Source organism: Grampus griseus (genome assembly GCF_964374135.1).
Source record: "Grampus griseus genome assembly, chromosome: 6".
NCBI classification, from domain to species: domain Eukaryota; kingdom Metazoa; phylum Chordata; class Mammalia; order Artiodactyla; family Delphinidae; genus Grampus; species Grampus griseus.
In genome coordinates this window covers 99,865,062-99,891,092 of record NC_139000.1, presented here as the reverse complement: position 1 = coordinate 99,891,092, position 26,031 = coordinate 99,865,062, and the positions used below count along the sequence as shown (strand labels likewise).

The 26,031-nt window shown below is 40.9% G+C and overlaps 1 protein-coding gene across 3 annotated transcripts in view; it reads left to right on the top strand.

The window, feature by feature from the left end:
• Positions 1–200: 200 nt before the first annotated feature.
• Positions 201–26,031, top strand: part of LOC309824402 (tumor necrosis factor receptor superfamily member 10A-like) — a 47,921-nt gene continuing 22,090 nt past the window's right edge. For all 3 annotated transcript variants that reach the window (XM_082657284.1, XM_082657283.1, XM_082657285.1), the window contains exons 1-2: positions 201–449; positions 8,552–8,654. In XM_082657284.1, the coding sequence (XP_082513410.1) occupies positions 276–449; positions 8,552–8,654 (277 nt within the window). In that variant the 5' untranslated portion in view covers positions 201–275. The remainder of the gene's footprint in view (positions 450–8,551; positions 8,655–26,031) is intronic.

Here is a 26,031-nt window from a genome sequence, read left to right as displayed (position 1 = left end):
TCCAGCCCCCCACCTTCCGGAGGTGTACCTAGAAGACGACGGCCTTTTATTCAGAGCCTCTCTGCCAACACATCACGTGTTTCAACAACGGTGTGCCTATTCGCTAGCTGGCTTCCGTTCTTTGCCCCGCCCAGGTGACTCAACGCCGCCGAGTACAAAAGTCAGGACGGTCCACCCTCCCAAGAGAGTAAAGAGAGAGACAAGAGTGAGCTCCCGCACACCCCACGGGCGGCAGGGACGATCCAGAGCCCCACGAAAGACACTGTTGCTTCCTGATGGCTCTGCAGGCTGTCACGCCGCGGCGGCTGGGACAGCGAGCGCCCCGCGACAGCACGGGGCAGCGGGGACAGAGCCCACCGGCCGCCTCGGGCTCCGGAGCAGGGCGCCCCCCCGGTCCCAGGCCTCGGCTCCGGGGGCCCTTGGCTCTCATCTTTGTCGTCCTGCAATCGGTGAGTCCCCGCCGCGGGTCCTGGCTGGGGGGAAGGATCGCCTGGTGGCTGGGAGGGGGCGGCAGGAGCGGGGGAGGGAGCGGGGTGGGGGGAGTGGGCAGGCGGACATGGCTGGGTGCCTGCCCGGGTCACCCGCGCAGGACCAACAGTGGGCAGAATCGGGGGAAGGAACAGGGTCACGGCCCGGCAGGACCGACGCGGGCCCAGAGGGAGAAGAGCTCGCGCTCCCCTTCCCGGTCCGCGGCCCGGCTGGCCTTCTGAGCGGTCCCAGCAGTGTATTCCAGGCATTGGAGCGGGCAGTGTCAAGCTGGAAACTCCCTGGCAAGCTGCCTGGAGCGACAGAGAGATTGGCTGTCTTTTCTTTCTTTCTTTTTACTATTTTACACTTATGCTTAAATTCTAAAACATACTCATGGCAAATTGATTAAACAGCAGCCCAAGAAGAAGGCTGCCTTCCACACGTTTTGTTCTGACCCTTGAGTTTCAGCAGGAAGGAGGTTCCCAGTTCCTTCTAGTCACATTGCCTGCGAGGCTGCCCTTAAATGACCATCAGGCAGCCAGGAACTGGAGCCGCCCCTCCTTCCTTAGAGGTGGGTGATGCAAACAGGAAAACCCATGGTGATGCACATCCTAAAGACACTTCAAGTGGAAAGGCTCCACCCCTGCATGTTCCAGGTTCCTTATATGTTTAAAAAAAAAAAAAAATTAAATGTGAAACCAACATTACAGGTGTCATGAAGTTTTAAGTACTTTCATTTAACAAATTAATTCAAAATTCAGAGACGCAATAACATATAATCACAAAATGATTACAGAATTAATTTTTTAAAAAATTAGTCTATACTAGACGAGACCCATGTTTAAGGCTGCTGCATGAATGAATCACTTTAGTACAACAGGTGTTTTTCCAGGTGAATGTGAGAATACCTGTGTAGACAAGGTCAAAATATGATCTTGATGGTTTGGGGAATGTGAGACCTAGGCCTCTGACATCCCAAACTTCCGTTCTCATCCCTTCTCATGGCTTTTTTAAAAATGCATTTACAGTCATGATCACTTTTGTTATATTCTGAGTTAATAACCAATTCCGTTAGATGTCTTAGGTCAGTACATGCGGATTTATCCTATTCTTTCTAACAGCATAACATTTTATTGTATAGGTAAAGCAGATGTGGGTGAACCAGTTTATTTCATTCTTGTCTTTCATGAATATCTTTCTAGATTATATCCTTGTTTGGTTTTTTTGTTTTTTGTTTTTTTGCTAATTCCAACTGTACTGTAGTATATACCTTTGTATGTGTCATACATGCATGTGTACCGTCTACTGGGTAACTCCTTGGAAGTGAAATTGTTGTGTCAATGGGTTAGGTAATATTATACTTTCGTTATATATAATGGCAAACTGTCCTCAAAAAAAAGGCCAGACCATTTTAACTCACATCAAGAGTCCACAAGTATGCCTGTTTCCCTGCACCCTTGCCACACTGAACTTTACTTCTCTGCTTGTCTAAAGTAAATATGGGGCACCACAGTGCTGTGGTTTTGATTCCTCGGTGCCAGTAGAGATTTTCAAGGATCCAGGAGATTTCTGAGACTGGGAGTGGGTGGCCAGGAGACCGCAGGTTAGGCAGCAGGGGAGGGGGCAGGGGGACAGCGGTCCCAGCTCTGCACTTGAATGCTGTCACCCAGGGCCAGTTACTGCCCCCAGCCCTGCCTGGCATGAGATGAGGCCCATGTCTTTGGGCTCTTGGAAGGATGATATGAGATGAGCTGCAGAGCTGAGCTTGGTCCTCACCCAGGTCCCTGTTCTGCACATGTGATGGGGCCCCATTTCTGTTGTAGGTCTTCTACCCCAGGTTTCTCTCTCTTTCAAAGTGGGAACTGTGAGGTTCAGAGGCTCAGTCAGGCCACAGGAGTCTTGGGACTGCAGCTGGAGACTGCAGGCCTGCTCTGCTCCTTCCAGCTCTGGGACCCTGTGTACCCCTGCTTCCTGCTGTAAAACGGGAGGAAGTGAACGTCTGCAGGGCCCTCTGAAGCTGCTGAGAGCTGTGTGGGCGCTATGTGAGGCTGTGTGGGAGGACGAATCCCATCCTCAGGGCTGGTGTCGGTCACGCTGGTGCTGGGAGGGCCACAGGGTACGTGGTCTCCCACCCCCCAGCCCCGCAGTGGCTGCCACCTGCATGTATTGGCACTGTGCTGTGGGCTCCCTGGGGTGGGGCAGGAGCTTCTGAAGCACAGGGTGGAGTGCTGTGCTGGGGGGGTCATGGAGGAACTTAGAGGAGCCCAACGTCAGGTGGTGTCGGGATGGCAGTGCAGGGCCTTGGGCCTGGTGAGCCCAAATGCTCTCAACTTCGGATCTGTTTTATTTCTCTCTCATTTTGAATAGTTTCTATTGCTTTCTCTCCAAGTTCACTGATTTTCTACACATCCTAATCTGCTGTTAACCCCATCCAGTACATTTTTTTCCTTTGTGTGTGTGTGTGTGTATTATCATGCTGTTTGTTTGTTTTGTTTTTAAGACTTTATTCTTTTAGAGCAGTTTTAGAGTCAAAATAAAATTGAAGGAAGGTACATAGATTCCCCGTATACCCCCTGTCCCGACACATACATGGTCTCCTCCATTATCAACATACCCACCAGAGTGGTACATGTGTTATAACCGGTGAACCGACACTGACACATTCTAATCACCCAAAGTTCATAATTTATATTATATTATGGTTTATATTTATATAAACCATAAATTTATAAATATAAATTTATAATTTATATTATGGTTCACTCTTGGCGCTGTAAGTTCTATGAACTTGGACAAATGTATACTATTGTTACGGTATCATACAGAGTATTTTCACTGCCCTAAAAATCCTCTGTGCTTTGCCTATTCATTCCTCCCTGGCCCCCAACTGCTGGAAACCATTGATCTTTTTACTGTCTCCATAGTTTTGCCTTTTCCAGAATGTCATGTCATTGGATTCATACAGTATGTAGCTTTTTCAGACTGGCTTCTTTCACTTAGTGATATGCATTTGAGGTTCCTCCATGTCTTTTCATGGCTTGATAGCTTATTTCTTTTCTGGCCTGAATAACATTCCGTTGTCTGGATGTACCACAGTTTATTTATCGATTCACCTACTGAAGGAAATCTTGGTTGTTTCCAAGTTTGGGCAATTGTGAAAAAAGCTGCTATAAACATCTGTGTTCACGTTTTTGTGTGGCCATACATTTTCAAGTCATTTGGGTAAATACAAAGGAGCACAATTGCTGGATTATATGGTAAGAGTATGTTTGGTTTTGCAAGAAACCACAAAACTATCTTCAAAGTGGCTCTTCCATTTGCATTTTTACCAGCAGTAATTGAGAGTTCCTGTTGCTCCACCTCTTCATCAGCATTTGGTGTTGTCAGTGTCCAGGTTTTGGCCATTCTTATAGGTGTGTACAGCATCTCATTAGTGTTCTACTTTGTATTTCCGTGATGACATATGATGTGGATCAACTTTTTGTATGCTTATTGGCCATCTGTATATTCTTTGGTGAAGTATCTGTTAAGGTCTTTTGTCCATTTTTTAACAGAGTTGTTTGTTTTCTTATTGTTGAGTTTTTTTTAAGTTCTTTGTATATTTTGGGAAACAGTCCTTTTTATTTATTTATTTATTTATTTTTAATTTTAATTTTTTTTTTTGTGCAGTATGTGGGCCTCTCACTGTTGTGGTCTCTCCCATTGCGGAGCACAGGCTCCGGGCGCGCAGGCTCAGCAGCCATGGCTCACGGGCCTAGTCGCTCTGCGGCATGTGGGATCTTCCCGGACCGGGGCACGAACCTGTGTCCCCTGCATCGGCAGGTGGACTCTCAACCACTGCGCCACCAGGGAAGCCCCTGGAAAACAGTCCTTTTTAGATGTATCTTTTGCAAATACTTTCTCCCAGTCTGTTACTTGACTTCTCATTCTTTTGATATTGTTTTTTTCAAAGCAGAATTTAACTTTAATGAAATCCAGCTTATCGGTTATTTCTTTCATGGATCATGCCTTTGGTAGTTGTATCTAGAAAGTCATCACCAGGGACTTCCCTGGTGGTCCAGTGGTTAAAAATCTGCCTTCCAGGGGCTTCCCTGGTGGCACAGTGGTTGAGAGTCTGCCTGCCGATGCAGGGGACACGGGTTCGTGCCCCGGTCTGGGAGGATCCCACATGCCGCGGAGCGGCTGGGCCCGTGAGCCATGGCCGCTAAGCCTGCGTGTCCGGAGACTGTGCTCCACAACGGGAGAGGCCATAACAGTGAGAGGCCCACGTACGAAAAAGAAAAAAAAAAATCACAACCTGAAAGTTGAGAGTTATGTTTTATTCAGCGGGAATTTTTATTTAATTTATTTATTTGGTTTTGGCCATGCCGCATGGCATGTGGGATCTTAGTTCCCTGACCAGGTATCAAACCCACGCCCCCTGCATTGGAAGCATGGAGTCTTAACCACTGGACCGCCAGGGAAGTCCCTCGGTGGGAATTTTTAGGACTTCAAGCCCAGGAGGCAGCATCTCAAGTAACCCTGAGAGAACTGCTCGGAGGAGGCGAAGGGGAAGCTAGGATATATAGGAGTTTGCAACAAAGGGCAGGTAGTTGGGAACATCAAAAGATTATTGTTAATGAAAGAAAACCCAGATATCCCAAGTTAAGGAATTTAGCACCTTTCTATGTATGGGAAGATGCAAGAGTCAGGTCTCACGGAAATCATTCCTTTAGTATGCACCTAACCTATCTGGGGCCAGAATCCTGTGTTTTCAAATCCTGAGTTTCCTCAGGGTTTTCACATCCTGAGCTTCCTCAGGCCACAGGTGGCCGCAGGTGAAGGCTGCTAGATGGCAGGTATTCTTTCCTTCCTGAGGTCTGTATCTAGATTTGTTTTTTGCATGTGGACATCTAGTTGTTCCAATCCCGATCACTATATCTGTCATTACAGATATGGTTACTTTTTAAATTTCTAGAAGTTCCATTTGGTTCTTGTTTGTTTGTTTGTCTTTTATATGTCATCCATCTCTCTCCTGATTGTGTTCATTTTATTCTTTTATGTCCCTGAGTATAAGATTCAAATAGCTGTTTTATAGTCTTTGTGGATTAATTCAATGGTCTCTGTCACTTTCTACAATTTCTATTGATTGAATTTTTCCTACTTATTCTGATGTTTTCCTGCTTCCTGCTCTGTCACTTTTTATTAAGTGATACAGATTGTGAATTTTGTTTTCTTAGGTATTCATTTTTGTTGTTCTTTTAAAGAGGGCTGGATATTGTTCCAGTCATAGTAAAGAAAATTGAATATCAGTTCGATCTTCCAATATTTGCTTTTAAGTTCGATGCCTGGGCTACACTTGCCTTATTTGGGCATTAAATTCATTAACTACAAAGGACATAGTAGTTAACCACTGATATCTAGGCAGCACCCCTATTATGCAGTCTGTCCACTCTGGTTAATGGCAGCATCAACAGTGCCAGCCCCGGGCGAGCCTCGATCCTTGTCAGCCGGCTGGTTTCTAGCGGTCTCTTCTCAGCCGGGGGTGGGTCCCTCCCGCGCGTGCACAGATGAGCACTCACCCACACACTGGATGGGCCCCTCTGCACGTCTCCAGGGCTCTCTCTGGGCAGCTTTTCTTCTCCAGTTCTCGCCCTGCATTCAGCCTCCTGGAACTCCTCTCACTCCCTTAAGAGGCCACGGGGTCTCTGTCGGGTCCCTTCCTGAGCTTCAGCCTGGAAACTGTCCTTAGGCAGGATGCTGAGGCCAACCCTAGGCTCACCTCCTTTGTGTCCTGGGGAGGGTGCTGTATTTTTATTCTGACATATTTTCTTAATTTATTAAAACACTCAAAATTACAGAAAATTTGCATATATTGTACAAAACCCTTTATCCTGACCATCTGAAAACTAGATGCTAACATGATGAATATCATTCCTGAACACTTTGGTGTGTACTCCCTACAAACAGGAACATTCTCCCCCATAGCCACAATACAACCTTCAAATCAGAACATTAACATCGACACATTACCATCTAATTCGCGGACCTCATTCAAATTTCTCCAATTGCTCTTATGTCATTTATAGCTCAGAGATTGTGACACAAATTGTCACTTTTCTGTGACTCTCTGGTATTTAATAGATCCTGGACAGGTTCCATTAGGGACAGCTTGTCAGGCACTTTAAATTTTTTTTAAAAATTGTGGTAAAATATACATCGCATAAAATTCACCATCTTAACCATTTTTCAGTGTATAGTTCACTAGCATTAACTATATTCTCATTGTTGTGCAACCAATCTCTAGAGCTATTTTCATTTTGCAAAACTGAAACTCTCTACTCGTTAAACAACAACATCCAAATTCTCCCCTCTACTCAGACCCCGGCAATGGCCATTCTACTTTCTCCATGAATTTGACTACTCTAGGGACCTCGTGTAAACGGAATCATACGGTATTTTTGTGATTGGCTTATTTCACTTAGGATAGTGTCCTCAGGTTCATCCGTGTTGTAGCATGTGCCAGAATTTCCTTCTTTTTTAAGGTGAATAATATTCCATTTTATGTATATACCACATTGTTTATCCATTCATCCACTGATGGACATTTGGGTTACTTCCATCTTTTGGCTATTGTGAATAATGGTGTTACGAACATGGGTGTACAAATAACCCTTTGAGACCTTGCTTTCAATTCTTTTGGATATATACCCAGAGATGACATTGCTAGATCATATAGTAATTTTATTTTTAGTTTTTTGAGAAACCCCCAAATTTTATGGAAACTGTTTTCCATAGGGGCTGCATCATTTTACATTCCCACCAACAGTGCACAAGACTTCCAATTTCTCCACATCTTTGCCAACACTTGTAGTTTATGGGTTTCTTTTTTCCTTTCTTTTTTTAATAGTGGCCATCCTAATGGATGTGCAGTGGTACCTCATTGTGGTTTTGATTTGCATTTCCCTAATGATGCGTGATGCTGAGCATCTTTTCATGTGCTTATTGGCCATTTGTACATCTTCTCTGGAAAAACATCTATTCAAATCTTTTACTTATTTTAAAATGGTTGTTTATTATTATTATTGTTGTTGTGTTGTAGGAGTTCTTTATATATTCTGGATATTAACCCCTTATCAGATATATGATTTGCAAACATTTCTCCCATTCTGTGAGTTGCCCTTTCACTCTGTTAATCGTGTTTTTTTGATGCACAGAAGTTTAAAATTTTGATGTTAGCACAATTTATCTATTTTTTTCATGTTGCCTGTGCTTTTGGTGTCATATCCAAGAAGTCATTTCCAAATTCCAGTTCATGAAGAACTGCCCCTATGTTTTCTCCTAAGTGTTTTATAGCTTTAACTCTTATGTTTCTATCTGTGATCCATTTTGAGTTAATTTTTGTATACGGTGTTAAGTAAGGGTCCAAGTTCATATTTTTGCATATGGATATCCAGTTTTCCCAAGATTGTCCTTTCTCCATTAAATGATTTTGGTACTCCTTGTCAAGTCATTCGACCATATATGCAACAGTCTATTTCTGGGCTATCTGTTCTATTCTATTGGTCTAGATGTCTGAGGCACCTTTTTAAACCAGAAATTCATCATTTAATCAATATTTGGTGAACAAAAAATTATTTAATGTTTGACTCTGTATCCTGATATTTTTAAGTTTGCATATTATATAACCCTCATTCGTAAATGTGTGTGTGTATGTAAAAGAAAGAGAATATTCACACATATGGTGAAATAGTGGAACTAAATGAGACAAAACATTAATGGATGCTATTTCTAAGATGAGGGGATCATATATAGTTTTTGTATCCTTATAAAAATTTTACCTCCTCCTATTTTCTAGAATAAACATGTTTTCTTCTATAAGAGAAAAGGATAAAGGAGAGTTTTTCAAGGGTATGTTACTTGGCTAGCCCCAAATCATGGAAGTTCAAACATAAATACTGAAGAATATTTAAGACTTTGGAGCTGGGAGAAAGGCGTAAGTTCTGCTTAGTTTTGGAGGTGAGGTGAAAGGATTGTGGAATGGATTCTGGGAGGGGTGAGAGTCTGGAAGCCACTCATGCCTGTCCCTGTTTTGTCCCTATAGGTCACAGCTGCCTCAATCATGCCCACAGGGAAGGATGGAGTTCACCAACAATTAGCTGCCCCACAGGGATGGAGGCGCAGCATCTGGGAGTTGTGTCCCCCAGGTAAATTCTACGACTGATCTCCAACCCTTACCTGACCCTTGTCTGCCTTATCTTCATGTCCTTCTGGTCTTCTGATTCCTGCAGTTCCTGGTTCTTATTCCACAGGCATTTACTGGAAGTCTTCCGTGTGCCAGGCGCTGTGCTAGTGGAGGACGTGAGGCCCCCGCCCTCCTGGAACACTCCTCCTAGGATGACACCCAGACAGATGGACAAACATGACAGTCAGAGAGATGAGCTAGGAACCATGAGGATAATTGAGTGATGGGTGGGACAGAGATGGTGTTGGTAAGGCCTCCTGGGGTTGGTGACTTTGGTGCAGAGAGCCAGGTAGAGTGCTCCTGAGGGGGCCCCCGGGAACTGTCACCCCAAGGGGCAGGGCTGGGCTTGTTTTAGCAAAGCTAGGGGGCAGCTGGGGTGAGTGGAGGGTGGAGAGGTCAACAGGACAGGTGGGAGGAGATCACACGGGGTCCTGGACACCGTGGAGGGAGCATGGGTTTTATTTTGTTAGTGAGGGACAACTCCAAAAAGTTTTAAGCGAAAGACTGAAGGAATCAGGTTTGTTTTAGGCAGAGGACCAATGCGATAAGAGCACACTCTTGGATTGAAAGGGGGCAAGACCAGAAACAGGTGGAGAGCCTTCCAGGGCATGTCTGTGAAGTGCACCCCTGGTTCTTCTACCTGGTGTGATGTCTGTTCCATGTGGTTCTATGAGCCACAGGAAAACAGCAGAAACCATGCCTGGCAGGGTGGTTGACTGGGGTTTTTGCTTTGCACGTGTTTCCTTTACCCCAGGAAGGAAAGTGAGTTAGAAGTTGATTTTCTGCACAAGGGCTTCCAGAGCTGGCAAGAGTAGCACTGAGGGGTGCTTAGAAACCCTTTAAGACTGTGCATTTCCACGAGCATCGTAAGAAAGACTCTTGTGCCTTTCCATCTGATGCTCAGTGTGGGCTTGTCAAAGTGTCAGGATGTGGACAGGGAAGAGCTTAGCCCCAAACAAACACAAAAACGAAACTGTAAATGCACAAGGGCTTCCAGCACCTGTTGCTGTGGTCCGGGGTCAAGATGGGTGGGCTTTAATACGGTGGGGAACAGAGCAGATTAGGAAGGATGAGGGATATACTGAGATAATTCTTTCTCTTTATAAAATTGTAAGAGAAATTTCTCATATATATTTGCAGTAGTTTTGTTATTTTCTATTTTATAATTAAGTCATTGATTCACCCAGATTTTATTTTCTTATAAGAAGAGAGTAAGAAAGACATTTCATTGTTTTCCAGTAGTCTTCTTAGTTGCCCCAGCACCATTATTAAATAATCACATTTTTATCATTGATATAAATTGTTATCATGATAATACATTATTAAGTTTTCTGTAAGGTAGGGTTTTTAGAGTATATTCTTTTTTTTTTTTTTGTGGTACGCGGGCCTCCCACTGCTGTGGCCTCTCCCGTTGCGGAGCACAGGCTCCGGACACGCAGGCTCAGCGGCCATGGCTCACAGGCCCAGCCGCTCCGCGGCATGTGGGATCTTCCCGGACCGGGGCACGAACCCGTGTCCCCTGCATCGGCAGGCGGACTCTCAACCACTGCGCCACCAGGGAAGCCCTAGAGTATATTCAATATTGATAAAAATAAATCAGGGAACTCACAGACAACATGTAGAAGAATTATGGTTTTGGTTTTTCTTTCCCCAGTCTGACCATCTCTACCTTTTAATTGGAGAGTTTAAATTATTCACATTTAACACTATTACTGATAAGGTAAAACTTACTTCTGGTCTTAGGTATTTAATTTCTTTATGTCTTATGTATTTTGTTCCTTAATTTCTCCATTACTGCCTTTTTAAAAATTTGATTGATTTTTTTTAGTACTATTTCAATTCCCTTTTTTCCTTTTCTGTGTGTTTTTTAGTCATTTTCTTAGTGGTTACCATGGAGATTACAATTACCATCTTAAACTGATAAAATTCTAGTTTTTATAATTCTGACAACATTTCAATGGAATCCAAACACTGTGTTCCTATACATCTCCATCTCTCCCCTTATATATTGTCGTCAGAGATCACATCTTTGTACATTGTGCGCCCATTAACAGGGATCTTCTGGAGATGTGTATGGGTGTCAAGTTGACAAGGGGTGGCCTTGTGATGGTTAATTTGATGTGTCAACTTATTTAGGTCACGGTACCCAGATAATGTTCTAATGTTTCTGTGAAGGTAATTTTTTTTTTTTTACGTCTTTATTGGAGTATAATTGGCTTACAATGGTGTGTCAGTTTCTGCTTTATAACAAAGTGAATCAGTTATACATATACATATGTTCCCATATCTCTTCCCTCTAGATATGATACCATTTAAATCAGTAGACTTTGAGTGAAGCATATTACCCTCCTTAATGTGCGTGAGCTTCATCCAACCTGTTGAAAGTCTTAATAGAAAAAGATTCACCTTTCTGGAGAAAGAGGGAATTCTGCCAGTAGACTGCCTTCAGAATCAAACTGCAACTCTTCCCTGTCTGCCTACTCTGTGTGAACCAGTTCCTTAAAATATCTTTTTCTTTCTATACACACACGAGCACACACACATACACACTCCATTTCTCTCTATTGGTTCTATTTCTCTGGAAAACAAATAGAAAAATTTTTAAGATTTAAAATCTTTTTGACCATACTCAATCTTCAAATAAAGACAATAACAAGGTCATAGTTCTAACATGATCCAACACTGCTGCATACATCTGAAAACACACCTATATTTTCTTTAGAAGAGGATGCAATGTCCTTGGGTGACTTATACTCTTCTCCATGTTATCTCATAACTTAAATACTATGATGTAAGTTAACAATACTTAAATACTATGATATAAAGTCAGTATATCTTATATGATAAGGGGATAAGAGAGGGAAGAAAGCAAAGATATTTGCTTAACATATATAAATACAAAAGCACAAGCATAACATAGTAAAGAAGACATTTATAACAATTACAACCCTTGTTTCCGTAACTGGTCATGCAGTCGTAGCTGGTATTTAAACCATCTTCTACTACCCATTCCATTTTCCCTGCCCTCAGCAAGCATCTTAGCTGATCATATGCATATATGCTGTGCATATTAGAGTGAGACAAGCCTTCATTCCTGAGGGGTCTAAGCCATTAGTCCTGCCTGAATCCAATTGTTATAGATTTCCATTGACTTTAATCACAATGCACGGTAATTCTAAGAAACACCCTAAGGGATCTTTTGGATTCTAGACACGATCTTCCTTACCTTCATTGTGTGGCAGTAGTTCAATTTCCCCTTGGCAGTCAGGGTCAGTACAGTAACTTCTTTGCCTGCTAATTCAGAGACATGAAGAGCCCTACGTGGCTGGGTGGCATTCTTAACTGCCAGTTCAATTGAATCATCGTTGTGTCTTCTGGTGGAAGCATTCCTCCCTTTAGAACTAAACCTCTAGGCCAGTAGAGCATAAAGTCATGGGAACAAGAAGCAAAATTTTGGCTACTGTATAGTTAGCGGTAATAGTGAGTAGTAACACTCCCATTTCCACTCCTTGGTTCCTGGATCCATGAATGCTGGCCATGGAAGAAAATATTACACATTGGATGCTGATTCAGAGCATATATGGCCTTATGGAAAACCTTGTCCCAATCTTACAAGGTATTGCCATCTAGATGGCATTGTAACTGAGTCTTTGAAAGGTCATTCCACCATTCTATCAAGCCAGATGATTCAAGATGGTGGAGAGCATAAGACCAGGGAATTCCTTGAGCATGGGCTCATTGCTGCACTTCACTTACTGTCACGTGAGTTCCTTGGTCAGATCGATGGTGTGAGGCATACCACAGTGGTGGATAGGTATTCTGTAAGTCCATGGATGGTACTTTTGAAAGAAGCATTGCATGTAGGAAAGGTAGATTCGTCTTCAGAGTGTCTATTCCAGTAAGAACAAAATGATGCCCCTTTTCATGATGGAAGTGGTCCAGTGTAATCAACCTGCACAGCATTCTCTTGTTCTGGGCACCGCTCAAAATTAGCAGCTTTTTGGGTCACTCAGTAATAGGCTGGAATAACACATCAAAATGAGGAATATGTTGTCTCTAAAACTGAAAGAGGCCCATTAAATGTTGTACCTCTTTCTCGGTTGTAGGGGGAGCCAGAGGGAACAGCCTATCCTTTACCTTGGAAAGGATATCTCAACATGCCCCACACCACTGGACCCCTAGACATTTCAATGAGGCAGAAGGCCCCTGAATTTTTGTTGGATTTCTTTCCCACTCTTTAATATACAAACATCTTACCAGAGTACTTACTACTCCTTGCTCACTAGATCCAATCAGCATAACATTATCAATGTAATGAACCAGTGTGATGTTGTGTATAAGGGAAAGGACATCAAGACCTTGTGAATTATGTTATGACACAGGACTGGAGGGCTGATGTACCTCTGAGGCAGGACAGTGTAGGTATATTGCTCGACTTGCTGGTTGGTGGTCTTTACTAACAAATATGAAGAAAAAAGCATTTGTCAGATCAATGGCTGCATACCAGGTACCAGAGGATGTGTTAATTTGCTTTTGCAGTGAAACCACATCTGGTGCTGCAGTTGCAATGGTTAAACTTACAATAATCCACTGTCATTCTCCAAGATCCATCTGTCTTCTGCACGGGCCAGATAGACAAAATGCATGGGGATGCACCCTTCAAGTCCTGGATGGTGGCACTGATTTCTGCAGTCTCTCCAGAAATGCAGTATTGCTTTTGGTTTACTATTTTTCTAGGTAGAGGCAGTTCTAGTGGCTTGCGCTTGGTCTTTCCCACCTAATAGCCCTCATTCTACATCTCAGGAAACATTAATATGGGGATTCTGCCAGTTGCTGAGTATGTCTCTTCCAATTATGCATTTCAGAACTGGAGAAATCATGGCAGGATGTATTTGGGGGCCCACTGGACCCACTGTGAGATGGACCTGAACTAAAACTCCATTGTTCACCAGACCTTCATAAGCCCCTATTCTGAGATGTGGACCATAGTGATGTTTTGGGTCTTCTGGAATTGGTGTCAGTTCAGAGCCAATGTCCAGTGATCTCTGAAAGGTCTGATTATTTCCTTTTCCCCAAAGCACAGTCAGTCTGGTAAAAGGCTGTAGGTCCCTTTGGGGAAAGCTCAGAGAAAGATTAACAATATAAACTTTTGGCAGTACACCAGGGTTTTTCCTCAAGGGTACCCAGATTCTCCTTCATTTGAAGAGTTCTAGGTCTGTAAACAGGATGGGAATTGATTGAGGGGACATGACTCTGTTTTTACGATTCAAGTTAGACTTTTGATCACTTGACCTAGAATTTTTCTACTTATACATATCTTGTACAAATTTAGTAGACTTTTCTATGTATTTCAGTTCTAGGAATGCCATGATCAACCCACCAATGTCATAGGTTTCTGCAAGTAAGACTATTCTGAGCACTACTTTGACTGCTGTCCATTTAATAACCACACCCAGCTTACGTTTGGCCACTGAGTGCCACCACTTGGCCCCTGCCACCCTGGGATCCAATTACCCTCATTACATTTAGATTTCCCAGTTCAGTAGCCGCAGTTCCCACAGTACTTTCTGGTCTACAGAGAAGAGCAATCACAGAGCTCTTCAAGGATGCTAGGGACCCTTCACAAATTTATTTCCCAGAGTACTAGTGAAAGATGTGTCCTCTGGAACATCCCAGAGTGTGTGAGCAGGTCTTAAATGTCAAACCCACTCTAACATTCCAATCTCTTTGAGTCTTTCCCTTCCTCTGTAGTATACCAAGGCAGGTCTGGCATTTCAACTTCATTTACCGTGAGCTACTTTTTAGTCAATGTTTCAGCCAGCCAACAAACTGAAGAAACAAACAATTAGAGCCCTTTGTAACTCCCAAATTGCAACATTAGTTGACCCATATCAATAAATGTGGCCTAATCCAACTTTATGTTCTTTCTACCATTATTTCACAACCTTAATATCCATCCCACACATATTCCCGAGATTCTATTTAAATTGGAAAAATCAAGCAGCTCTTTTGGCGTGTACTGAACAATTTGTATTGTGATTCAGCCACTAGATACTGGGTTTGGTTTTCAGCACACTCACCTCTGCAGCTACAGGAAATAAGTGTCTCTTTCAGGGCAGACATAGAAGCTCTCATGTCATTTATGCAGTGCTTAAGCTGGGAATTAAAATCCTTGAGCTTATTGTTTTCTACCCCCATTGTGTCCAGCAAAATTAAAAGCAGGCAGCCAATCTCACTTTGTTCATTAGTTTTATAACAATGTTCAAAGGAATCAGCAACAAAAACAAAAAAAAGACAAATGGAACTACATAAAACTCTGAAACTGTGCATCATAGGAAACAATCAAGAGTGAAAAGACAGCCTACTGAATGGGAGGAAATATTTGCAAGTTGTATATCTGATAAGGGGTTAATATCCAGGGTATATAAGGAACTTTTACCACTCAACAACACAACAAAGATAACCTAATTTAAAAATGGGCAAAGTTCTTGGATAGACAATTCTCCAAAGAAGGCAAAAAAAATGGTTAATGAACATATGAAAAGATGCTCAACTTCACTAATCATAAGAGAAATGCAAATCAAAACCACAATGAGATATCACTTTACATGCATTAGGATGGCCACTATCAAAAGAACAGCAAATGACAAGTGTTGGTGAGGATGTGGAAGGACTGGAGTCCTTGTGCACTATTGGTAGGAATATAAAATGATGCAGTCATTATGGAAAACAGTATGATGACTCCTAAAGAAAGATTAAAATAGAATCACCATATGATCCACCAATTCCACTTCTGGGAATATAACCGAAAGAATTGAAAGCAGGATCTCAAACAGATATTTGCATACTCCTTCATATATGAGCTGCATTATTCAAAATAGCCAAGAGGTGAGAACAACCCAAATGTTCACCAACAGTTGAATGGATAAAGAAAATGTGTTATATACACACAATCGAATATTATGCAGCCTTGGAAAGGAGGGAAATCCTGTCACATGCTACAACAAGTAGCCAGTCACAAAAGGACAAATACTGTACGGTTACACTCATAGAAAGTATTTAAAGTACTCAAAATCATAGAAACAGAAAGTAGGAAGATGATTGCCAAGGGCTGGGGAGAGTGGGGCAGGGAATTAGTCCTAACAGATACAGAGTTTCTATTTTGTAAGATGAAAGTTCTAGAGATCTGTTGTACAACATACACTGTGAATATACTTAACACTACTGAAATGTACACTTAAAAATGGTGAAGATGGGGCTTCCCTGGTGGTGCAGTGGTTGGGAGTCCGCCTGCTGATGCAGGGGACACGGGTTCGTACCCCGGTCCGGGAAGATCCCACATGCCGCGGAGTGGCTAGGCCTGTGAGCCATGGCTGCTGAGCCTGTGCGTCCAGAGCCTGTGCTCTGCAACGGGAGAGGCCACAACAGTGAGAGGCCCGTGTACAGCAAAAAAAAAACAAACAAAAAAAACCCGGTGAAGATGGTAAATTGAAAGCTGTATATTTTTACCACAATTTTTAAAAGAAATTCCAAAAGTTATTAAAATAGTAAAATAAAATATACCTTTAAAATATAAAGATATAAAAGGTATTATAAATATAAATGGTCAACTAGACCTTGTCTCTTTTTTCACTTTTAACATTTTATTAGAGTTTATAATAAAAAAATTTTCCAAGTTACCATCTTCATAGCTGGATCACAGAAGCAAAGTGTGAAACTAAACTATGAAAATGCAAGTGTAGTAAAGCTATTCCATGTCTATTGATATTTTTAATACCTTTTTTTAGTTATAAAGGTAGTACACATAAGAGAAGGTCTAAAGGGGCTTCCCTGGTGGCACAGTGGTTGAGAGTCCGCCTGACGATGCAGGGGACATGGGTTTGCGCCCTGGTCCGGGAAGATCCCACATACGGCGGAGTGGCTGGGCGCGTGAGCCATGGCCGCTGAACCTGTGCGTCCGGAGCCTGTGCTCTGCAACCGGAGAGACCACGACAGTGAGAGGCCCGCGTACCACAAAAAAAAAAAAAAGAGAAGGTCTAAAAAGGATATTCATCAAAAACTCTTTATAGTGTTAACCTCTAAGACTTTGTAAAGGGGAGAAATTGCACTTTTACTTCTGAATTTAAATTTTTTTTTTACAGTAGGTTCTTGTTGGTTATCTATTTTAAATATAGCAGTGTGTACATGTCAATCCCAAATTCCCAGTCTATCCCTCCCCGCTGCACCCTTCCCCCCAGTAATCATAAGTTCATTTTCTAAGTCTGTGAGTCTGTTTCTGTTTTGTAAATAAGTTCATTTGTATCACTTTTTTTAAAGATTCTGCATATAATCAATATAATATGATATTTGTCTTTCTCTGTCTGACTTACTTCACTTAGTAAGATAATCTCCAGGTCCATCCACGTTGCTGCAGATGTCACTATTTTGTTCTTTTTCATGGCTGGGTAATACTCCATTGTATATATGTACCACATCTTCTTTACCCATTCATGTGTTGATGGACATTTAGGTTGCTTTTGTGTCTTGGCTATTGTAAACAGTGCTGCAATGAACATTAGAGTGAATGTACCCTTTCGAACAATGTTTTTCTCCAGATATGTGCCCAGGAGTGGGATTGCTGGATCATACAGTAGCTCTATTTTTATTTTTTTTAAACCTCCATACTGTTCTCCATAGTGTCTGTACCAATTTACATTCCCACGAACAGTACAGAAGGATTCCTTTTTCTCCACACCCTCTCCAGCATTTATTGTTTGTAGATTTTTAAATGATAGCCATTCTTACTGGTGTGAGGTGATATCTCATTGTTTTGATTTGCATGTCTCTAATAATTAGCAATGTTGAGCATCTTTTCATGTGCCTATAAGAGACCTTGTCTCTTATTTGATTAGAAGATCCAGTGGTGATATTTTGCATATCCTCTATTGTAACATCAATCCATGGACTATCTGTGCACTCTTTTTTCTTAATTTATTTTTTATTGAAGTACAGTTGAATTATAATGTGTTAATTACAGCTGTATGGCAAGTGACTCAGTTATACATATACTTTCTTTTTCATATTGTTTTCCATTATGGTTTATCACCAGATATTGAATATACCTCCCTGTGCCACACAATAGGACCTTATTGTTTATCCATTCTATATATACCAGTTTGTATCTGCTATTCCCAAACTCCCAATCCAACCCTCTCCCACTCCCCTCCCCCTTGGCCATGCACTCTTTATTATAGGAAATAAAGGCATCAGTGTGTTTAAGTCTAATCAGATTAGAGAACCAATTCTAACCCATCATCCTTAAGATTCTGTTCTGCTAGAATCTCTCAAAGTACCAAAAATTTGTTTTAGTAAGAATTATCCAGAGAAAAAGATCCAATAGAGATTGTATGTATAGACAGAGATTTATTTTCAAGAATTGCTCATGCAGTTGTGGAAGCTGGCAAGTCCAAAATCCAGAAATCGGCTAGCAGTCTGCTGGATATAGAACTTCATGGTTGACAAGTTGTTTCTTGTTTTTGTTTTTTTTTCCTTTAGCACTTTGTATTTTTCCCTCCACTGCCTTCTGGCCTCCATTATTTCTAATGAGAAATCAGCTAATAACCTTATTGAGAATCCCTTATATGTGATGAATCATGTCTTACGTGTTGGGTTTGTGTTTTTTTTTTACTTTTTTCGATACTACTTCCCCAGGTTGGGAGTGGGTAATTTGCATGCCTGCTGCTTTCCTTGGCTCCCTCTCTGGATTCAAACCCTGATTCCCCATCACCCATGGTCACCACTGTCCAGGCAGCTACTACCATCAAAAGTTGATAGGGCAGACATTTGAATGGGTCATGGCCCCCATGGGGCCTGCAATGGGCCGAGGTTACCTAGAGTCACCGAAGCCGGCAGCACTGCCCTCACTGAGGCTAGTGGGGAGGCTGACCTGGTTGCTTTTGAGCTGATAAATGCATGCACCACCCCCAAGGGGGTAAGCACTCATTGGTATGTATTAGTTTTTGAATTACCACAGCTATCCAAGTAGGAGAGGAGTGAGGGACCAAAGGAAAAATATATATATTTATATATATTATATCAAAAAATATATCCTAGTTTGATATAGTCCCATTTGTTTATGCTTTTGTTTCCCTTGCCTGAGGAGATGTATCCAAAAAAATATTGCTAAGACTGATGTCAAAGAGTGAACCCCTGAAGTTTTCTTCTGAAGGTTTTATGGTTTCAGGTGTTACATTAGTGTCTTTAAACCATTTTGAATTTAAATTTTTATATGGTGTGAGAAGGTAGTCCAGTTTATATGTAGCCTTACAGTTTCCCCAACACCATTTATTGAAGAGGCATGTTTGTTCCCATTGTATATTCTTGCCTCTTTTGTCATAGATTAATTGTCTATATAAGTGTGGGTTTATTTCTGGACTCTCTATTCTATTTCATTGATCTATGTGTCTGTTTTTGTGCCAGTACCATACTGTTTTGATGGCTGTAGCTTTGTAGTATATTTTGAAATCAAGGAGTGTGATACCTCCAGCTTTGTTCTTTATCAAAATTGTTTTTGGCTATTTGGGGACTTTTGTGTTTCATTAAAAATTTTAGAATTATTTTTTCTATTTCTGTGAAAAATGTCACTGGTGTTTTGATAGGAATTGCATTGAATCTGTAGATTTCCTCAGGTAGTGTTGTCATTTTAACAATATTAATTCTTCCAACATATGACCATAGTATATCTTTGCATCTTTTTGTGTTGTCTTCAGTTTCTTTCATCAATGTCTTAGAGTTTTCCAAGTACATTTCATTTACCTCCTTACTGAGATTTATTCCTAGTTATTTTATTCTTTTTGATGCAATAGTAAATGGGATTGTTTTCGTAATTTCTATTTCTGATAGTTCATTGGTAGTGCATAAAAACAGAACAGATTTCTCTACAGTAATTGTGTATCCTGCAACTTTACAGAATTCATTGATGAGCTCTAGCAGTTTTTTGGTGATGTCTTCAGAATTTTCTATGTATAACATCATGTCATCGGCAAACAGTGACAGTTTTGCTTCTTCTCTTCCAATTTGGATGCCTTTTATTTCTTTTTCTTGTCTGATTGCTATGGCTAGAACTTCCAGTAGTACGTTGAATAAAAGGGACAAGAGTGGGCATCCTTTTCTTGTTCCTGATCTTAGAGGAAATGCTTTCAGCTTTTCACCATGGAGTATGATGGTAGTTGTGGGCTTGTCATATATGGCCTTTATAATATTGAGGTGTGTACCCTCTATATCCACTTTGTTGAGAGTTTTTATCATATATGGAGGTTGAATTTTGTCAAAAGCTTTTTCTGAATCTATTGAGATGGTTTTTATTCTTCAGTTTGTTAATGTGGTGTATTACATCGTGTATTGAGCCATCTTTGCAACCTTGGGATAAATCTCAATTGATCGTGGTGTATGATCCTTTGAATGTATTGTTGGATTCAGTTTACTTATATTTTACCAAGGATTTTTGCATCTATGTTCATCAGTGATATTGGACTGTAATTTTCCCCATATATTTGTCTGTTTTTTGTATCAGGGTAATGCTGGCCTCATAGTACGAGTTCAGAAGTATTTCTTCCTCTGCAATTTTTTGGAATAGTTTGAGAAGGATGAGTGTTAACTCTTCTCTAGATGTTTGGTAGAATTCCCCTGTGAAGCTATCTGGTCCTGGACTTTTGTTTGTTGGAATTTTTAAATTATTGATTTAATTTCATTATGGGTAATTGGTCTCTTCAAAATTTCTATTTCTGCCTGATTCAGTCTTGAGAGATTGGACATTTCTAGGATTTTTTCTTTTTTCTTTTTTTTTAGGTTTTTCTATTTTATTGCTCTATAACTATTTGTTGTAATCTCTTGTGATCTTTTGTATTTCTGTGGTGTCAGTTGTACCTTTTCCTTTTTCATTCCTGATTTTATAGATTTGGGCCCTTTCTCTTTTTTTCTTAATGCGTTTGGCTAAAGGTTTATCAATTTTGTTTATCTTTTCAAAGAACCAGCTCTTAGTTTCATTGATTTTTTTCTATTGTTTTTAAAATCTCTATTACATTTATTTCTGATCTGATCTTCATGATTTCTTTCCTTCTACTAACTTTGGGTTTTGTTTGTTCTTTTTCTAGCCCCTTTAGGTGTAAGGTTAGGTTGTTTATTTGAGATTTTTCTTGTTTCCTGAGGTGAGGTTGAATTGCTATAAACTTCCCTCTTAGACTGCTTTTGCTGCATCCCATACATTTTGGGTCATTGTGTTTTCATTTTCATTTGTCTCCAGGTATTTTTAAATTTCCTCTTTGATTTCTTCAGTGATCCATTGCTTGCTTTGTATTGTATTATTTATCCTCAACTTGTTTATGTTTTTTGCAGTTTTTTTTCTTGTAGTTGATTTCTGGTCTCATAGTGTTGTGATAGGAAAGGGTGATTGATAAAATGTCAATTTTTGTAAATTTACCAAGAATTCTTTTGTGGCCTAGCATGTGATCTATCCTGGAGAATGTTCCATGTGCATTTGAAAAGAATGTGTATTCTGTTGCTTTTGGATGGAATGTTCTCTCTATATATCTATTAGATGGGATCTAATGTATCATTTAAGGTCAGTGTTTCCTTATTGATTTTCTGTCTGGATGATCTGTCCATTGATGTAAGTGGGGTGTTAAAATCCCTTACTAAATTTGTTACTGCCATTTTCTCCTTTTGTGTCTGTTAATATTTGCCTTATATATTTAGATGCTCCTATGTTGAGTGCATATATATTTATAATTGTTATATCATCCTCTTGGATTGATCCTTTGATCATTATATAATGTCCTTCTTTGTCTCTTATAACAGTCTGTGTTTTAAAGCCTATTTTGTCTGATATTAATATTGCTACCCTGGCTTTCTTTTCTTTTCCATTTGCATGGAATACCTTTTCTCAGCCCCTCACTTTCAGTGTGAATGTCTTTAGTGCTGCAGTGAGTCTCTTGTAAGCAGCAGATTGGAGCATTTAGTCCATTTACATTTAAAGTAATTATCAATAGATATGTATGCATTGACATTTTGTTGTTTTGGGGTTGTTTTGTAGTTTTTTGTTCCTTTGTTCTTCTTTTCCTCTCTTCCCTGTGATTTGATGACTATCTTCAGTGTTTTGTTTGGATTACTTTCCCTTCGTGTGTGTATCTAATACAAATTTTTGAAATATGGTTACCATGAGGCTTATATACAGCAATCTATGTGTGTGTGTATGTGTGTGTGTGTGTGTGTGTGTGTGTATGATTAAGTTGATGCTCTCTTAAATTTGAACACAGTTTAACAACAGTGCAACTGTATTTTTACTCTCCAACCCCCAATCTTTACTTTTTTTGACATCATATTTTACATCTTTTTGTTTTGTGTATCTCTTAATTACTTATGGTGGATATAGATGATTTTACTTCTTTTGTCTTTTAGCCTTCCTACTGGTTTTATAAGTGGATTTACAACCTTTGCTGTATATTTGCCTTTATCAATTAGCTTTTTACTTTCAAAATATTCCTGTTTCTAGTTGTGGTCTTTTCTATTATGCTGAGAGAAGTCCATTAACATTTCTTGTAAAACTGGTTTGGAGGTGCTGAAGTCATTTAGATTTTGCTTGTCTGTAAAACTTTTGATATCTCCTTCAAATCTGAATGATAGCCTTGCCAAGTAGAGTTTTCTTCATTGTAGTTTTTTCCCTTTTATCACTTTAAATGTATTGTGCCACTCCTTTCTGCCCTACAGAGTTTCTGCTGAAGAGTCAGTTGATAGTCTTATGGGAGTTCCCTTGTGTGTAACTTGTTGCTTTTCCCTTGCTGCTTTTAATACTCTCTCTTTATCTTTAATTTTTGCCATTTTAATTTCAGTGTCCTTATGTGGTTCTCTTTGCATTTATCCTGTTTGGGACCCTCTGTGCTTCCTGAACCAGGATGTCTGTTTCCTTTCCCAGGTTAGGGAAATTTTCAGCTATTATGACTTCAAGTATGTTCTCTGTACCTTTTCCTCTTTCTAGTCTCCTTCTGAGACCCCTATAATGCAAATTTAGTACACCTGATGTTGTCCAAGGTCTCTTAAAATGTCCTGTATTTTTAAATTCTTTTTTCTTTTTTGTGCAACTTGAGTAATTTCTACTACTCTGTCTTCCAGTTCACTGATCCATTCCTCTGTATCATCTAATCTATTGTTGCTTCCTTCTAATATATTTTTTATTTCAGTTATTATATTCTTCAGCTCTGTTTGGTTCTCCTTTATATTTTCTAACTCTTTGTTAAATCTCATTGTGTCCATTCACTCTTCTCCCAAGTTCTTTTATCATCTTTGTGATCATTACCTTGAACTCTTTATTGGGTAGGTTGCTTATCTCTATTTTCACTTAATTATTCTGGGGTTTTATCTTGGTCCTTCATTTGGAACATATTCCTCAGTCACCTCATTTTACTAATTCACTGTTTTTATTTCTATATATTTGTATGTTGGTTACATTTCCCAATCTTGGAGAAATGACCTTTTGTAGGAGATGTCCTATGTCCCAGCAGCACACTCCCCTATCATCACTGGAGCTATATGCTCTAGGGGTGCCCCCATGTGTGCTGTGTGGGCCCTTCTGTTGTGGCAGACTGACTACTATGGGTGGGCTGGTAGGCATGGCTGGCCCTCAGTCCACTTGGCTGCTAGTCCCTGCCTAATGTGGTGTCTGCTCGCCACTGGTGGGCAGGGCTGGGACACAAGGTGGCTGGCTGTGGAGCCCCAGGAATTCCAGGCCTAGTTCTGGCCCACTGGTGGTTGGAGCAAGGTCCCAGGGTGGCTGGTTGTGGGACCAGGGGTCCCAGAGCTAGAGTCAACTGCTGAGAAGTGGGACCAGTTCCTGACATGGCTAGCTACAGGGTCTGGGGTGTCCCAAAGCTGGTGTCAGCCCACTGATGAGTGTGGCTGGATCCCAGAGAGAGTGGCTGAGGGGCCTAAGATGTCTCAGAGCTGATGTCAGCCTGCTGGTGGGCAGGGCTGGGGCCCAGGTGTTCACAGGGCTAGTGCCAGCCCACTGATGGGCAGAGATCATTCCTGGGGCCTTTGGCTGCAGGTTCGCATTCCTTGCTAGATTTAATTCTAGCTACCCTCTTGAAAAACTGATCCAGTGATGTCTGGGTAGTAGCCCTTTTTTTTTCTCATCAGAGATGACATAGTAGTCCTGGATTGCACTCTGAACGGCTGCTGCAGCCTTTGTGTACCAATCTACGTTCAGATCCTGTGCCTCAAAAACTAACAGTGCCTCCTCAAGTAAAGAAAATCCCCTTGCCATTTCCTGCATCATGAAACTCTTCAGTTCTTCAGTTACTTCTTCTTCGTCTTGTTGCTCCACTCTCTCAATTATTTTCACTTTTCTTTCCGTCATTATCGCTTGGCGCTTCTTAGTACCAGATACATCACTGCTGCTTTTATGCTTGCTTCCGGACATCCTGGGCTTGAAATAAAGATACTGTACTACTGTATTCTATATAGTATGTACAATAAAGTACACAAAAGCACAACCACTTGTAGAGGATGCACGCACGTGACGATGTATGCCAAACACATGAACTAACTTACGTGATTGGACATCCAAAAGCATGTTCATATCTTTGAAAGTTCGCAACTTGAATGTTCGTATGTAGGGGACTTTCTGTACATCAAAATTTAAAACTGTGCATCAAAGGAAACAATCAATAGAATGTGAGAAGATATTTGTGAATCAAATAACTGATAAGGGTTTAATACCTAGAACATATAAATCAATCCTACAACTCAAGAACAAAAAGACAAACATCCCAATTTAAAAATGGGCAAAGAGGGCTTCCCTGGTGGCGCAGTGGTTGGGAGTCCGCCTGCCGAGGCAGGGGACACGGGTTTGTGCCCCGGTCTGGGAGGATCCCACATGCCGCGGAGCGGCTGGGCCCGTGAGCCATGGCCGCTGAGCCTGCACGTCCCAAGCCTGTGCTCCGCAACGGGAGAGGCCGCAGCAGTGAGAGGCCCGCGTACCGCAAAAAAAAAAAAAAATGGGCAAAGGACTTAACTAGACATTTCTTCACAGATGATATACAAATGGCCAACAAGCATACGGGAAGATGCTCAACATCATTAATCATAAGAGAAATGCAAATTAAAACCACAGTGAGTTATCACCTCATACCAATTTGACGGTTACTATTGCAAAACAGAAAATAATGTGTTGGTGAGGAGGTGGAAAATTGCAATCCATGTACACTGTTGTGAGATTGTAAAAATTGTGCATCTGTTGTGGAAAACAGTATGGTGGCTCCTCAAAATATTAAAAACTAGAAATACCATATGATCCAGCAATCCTGCTACTGGGTATATATCCAAAAGAATTAAAAATGAGGTCTCAAGGAGATATTAGTACACCCATGTTCATAGCAATATTCATCATAGCCAAGAAGTGGAAGAAGCCCAAGTGTCCATTCATGCATGAATAGATAAACTAAATGTTTTATACACATGCAATGGAATATTATTCAGCCTGAAAAAAGAATGAAATTCTGACACATGTTACAACATGGATGAACCTCAAAAACCTGTGCTATGTGAAATAAGCCAAAAACAATTTTTGTATGATTCGGGACATACGTTCCCAGGCAGCAGCAGCTCCTGCAAGGTCTCACCTCAGTGCCTGGAGAATGCCTCTGTATTCCAAGGCACAAAGCCACACTTTCTCTGGATCTTTCTTTGACTCTTTACATACAGGACCCATTTTTCTTTCCATTGTTTTGGAGGATGGCATGAACTTTAACTGAAGGCTTGTCTGTGATTGTCATATTACTTCTGATCTTGTTTGTGTCTTCCACTGACCTGGACCTCATTGAGGACAGGGATTAAGACTTTCTTCTGTGACTCTCTAGGGACCTGATGGTGCTGTCCAATTTAGTAGTCACTAGGTCCATGTGACTACTGAGCACTTGAAATATGGCCACTCCGAATAGTGAGTGATGTAAGGGAGAAATAATCCCTGTATTCTAAGACATACTTTGAAAAATGAATGTAAAATATTCGACTGTTTTATGTTTATTACATCTTTAAGTGATATTATTTTGAATATATTGATTAAAATGCATTATTAAAATTAATTTGAGCTGTTTCCTTCTGCTCTTTTAACGTGGCTCCTATAATATTTGAATTTTTTATTGACTTGTAATATATTTATGCTGCATTGTTAGTCAAGGGTATATAGTAGATGCAGAATTGATGAACTGGCTGATGCCAGGTAAAATGAATTTCCCCATTTGGATTCTGTTGATGGCCAAAAGAGGAGTCTCCCAGTCACCACTGCCAGCCCCTGGGAATCCTGTGGG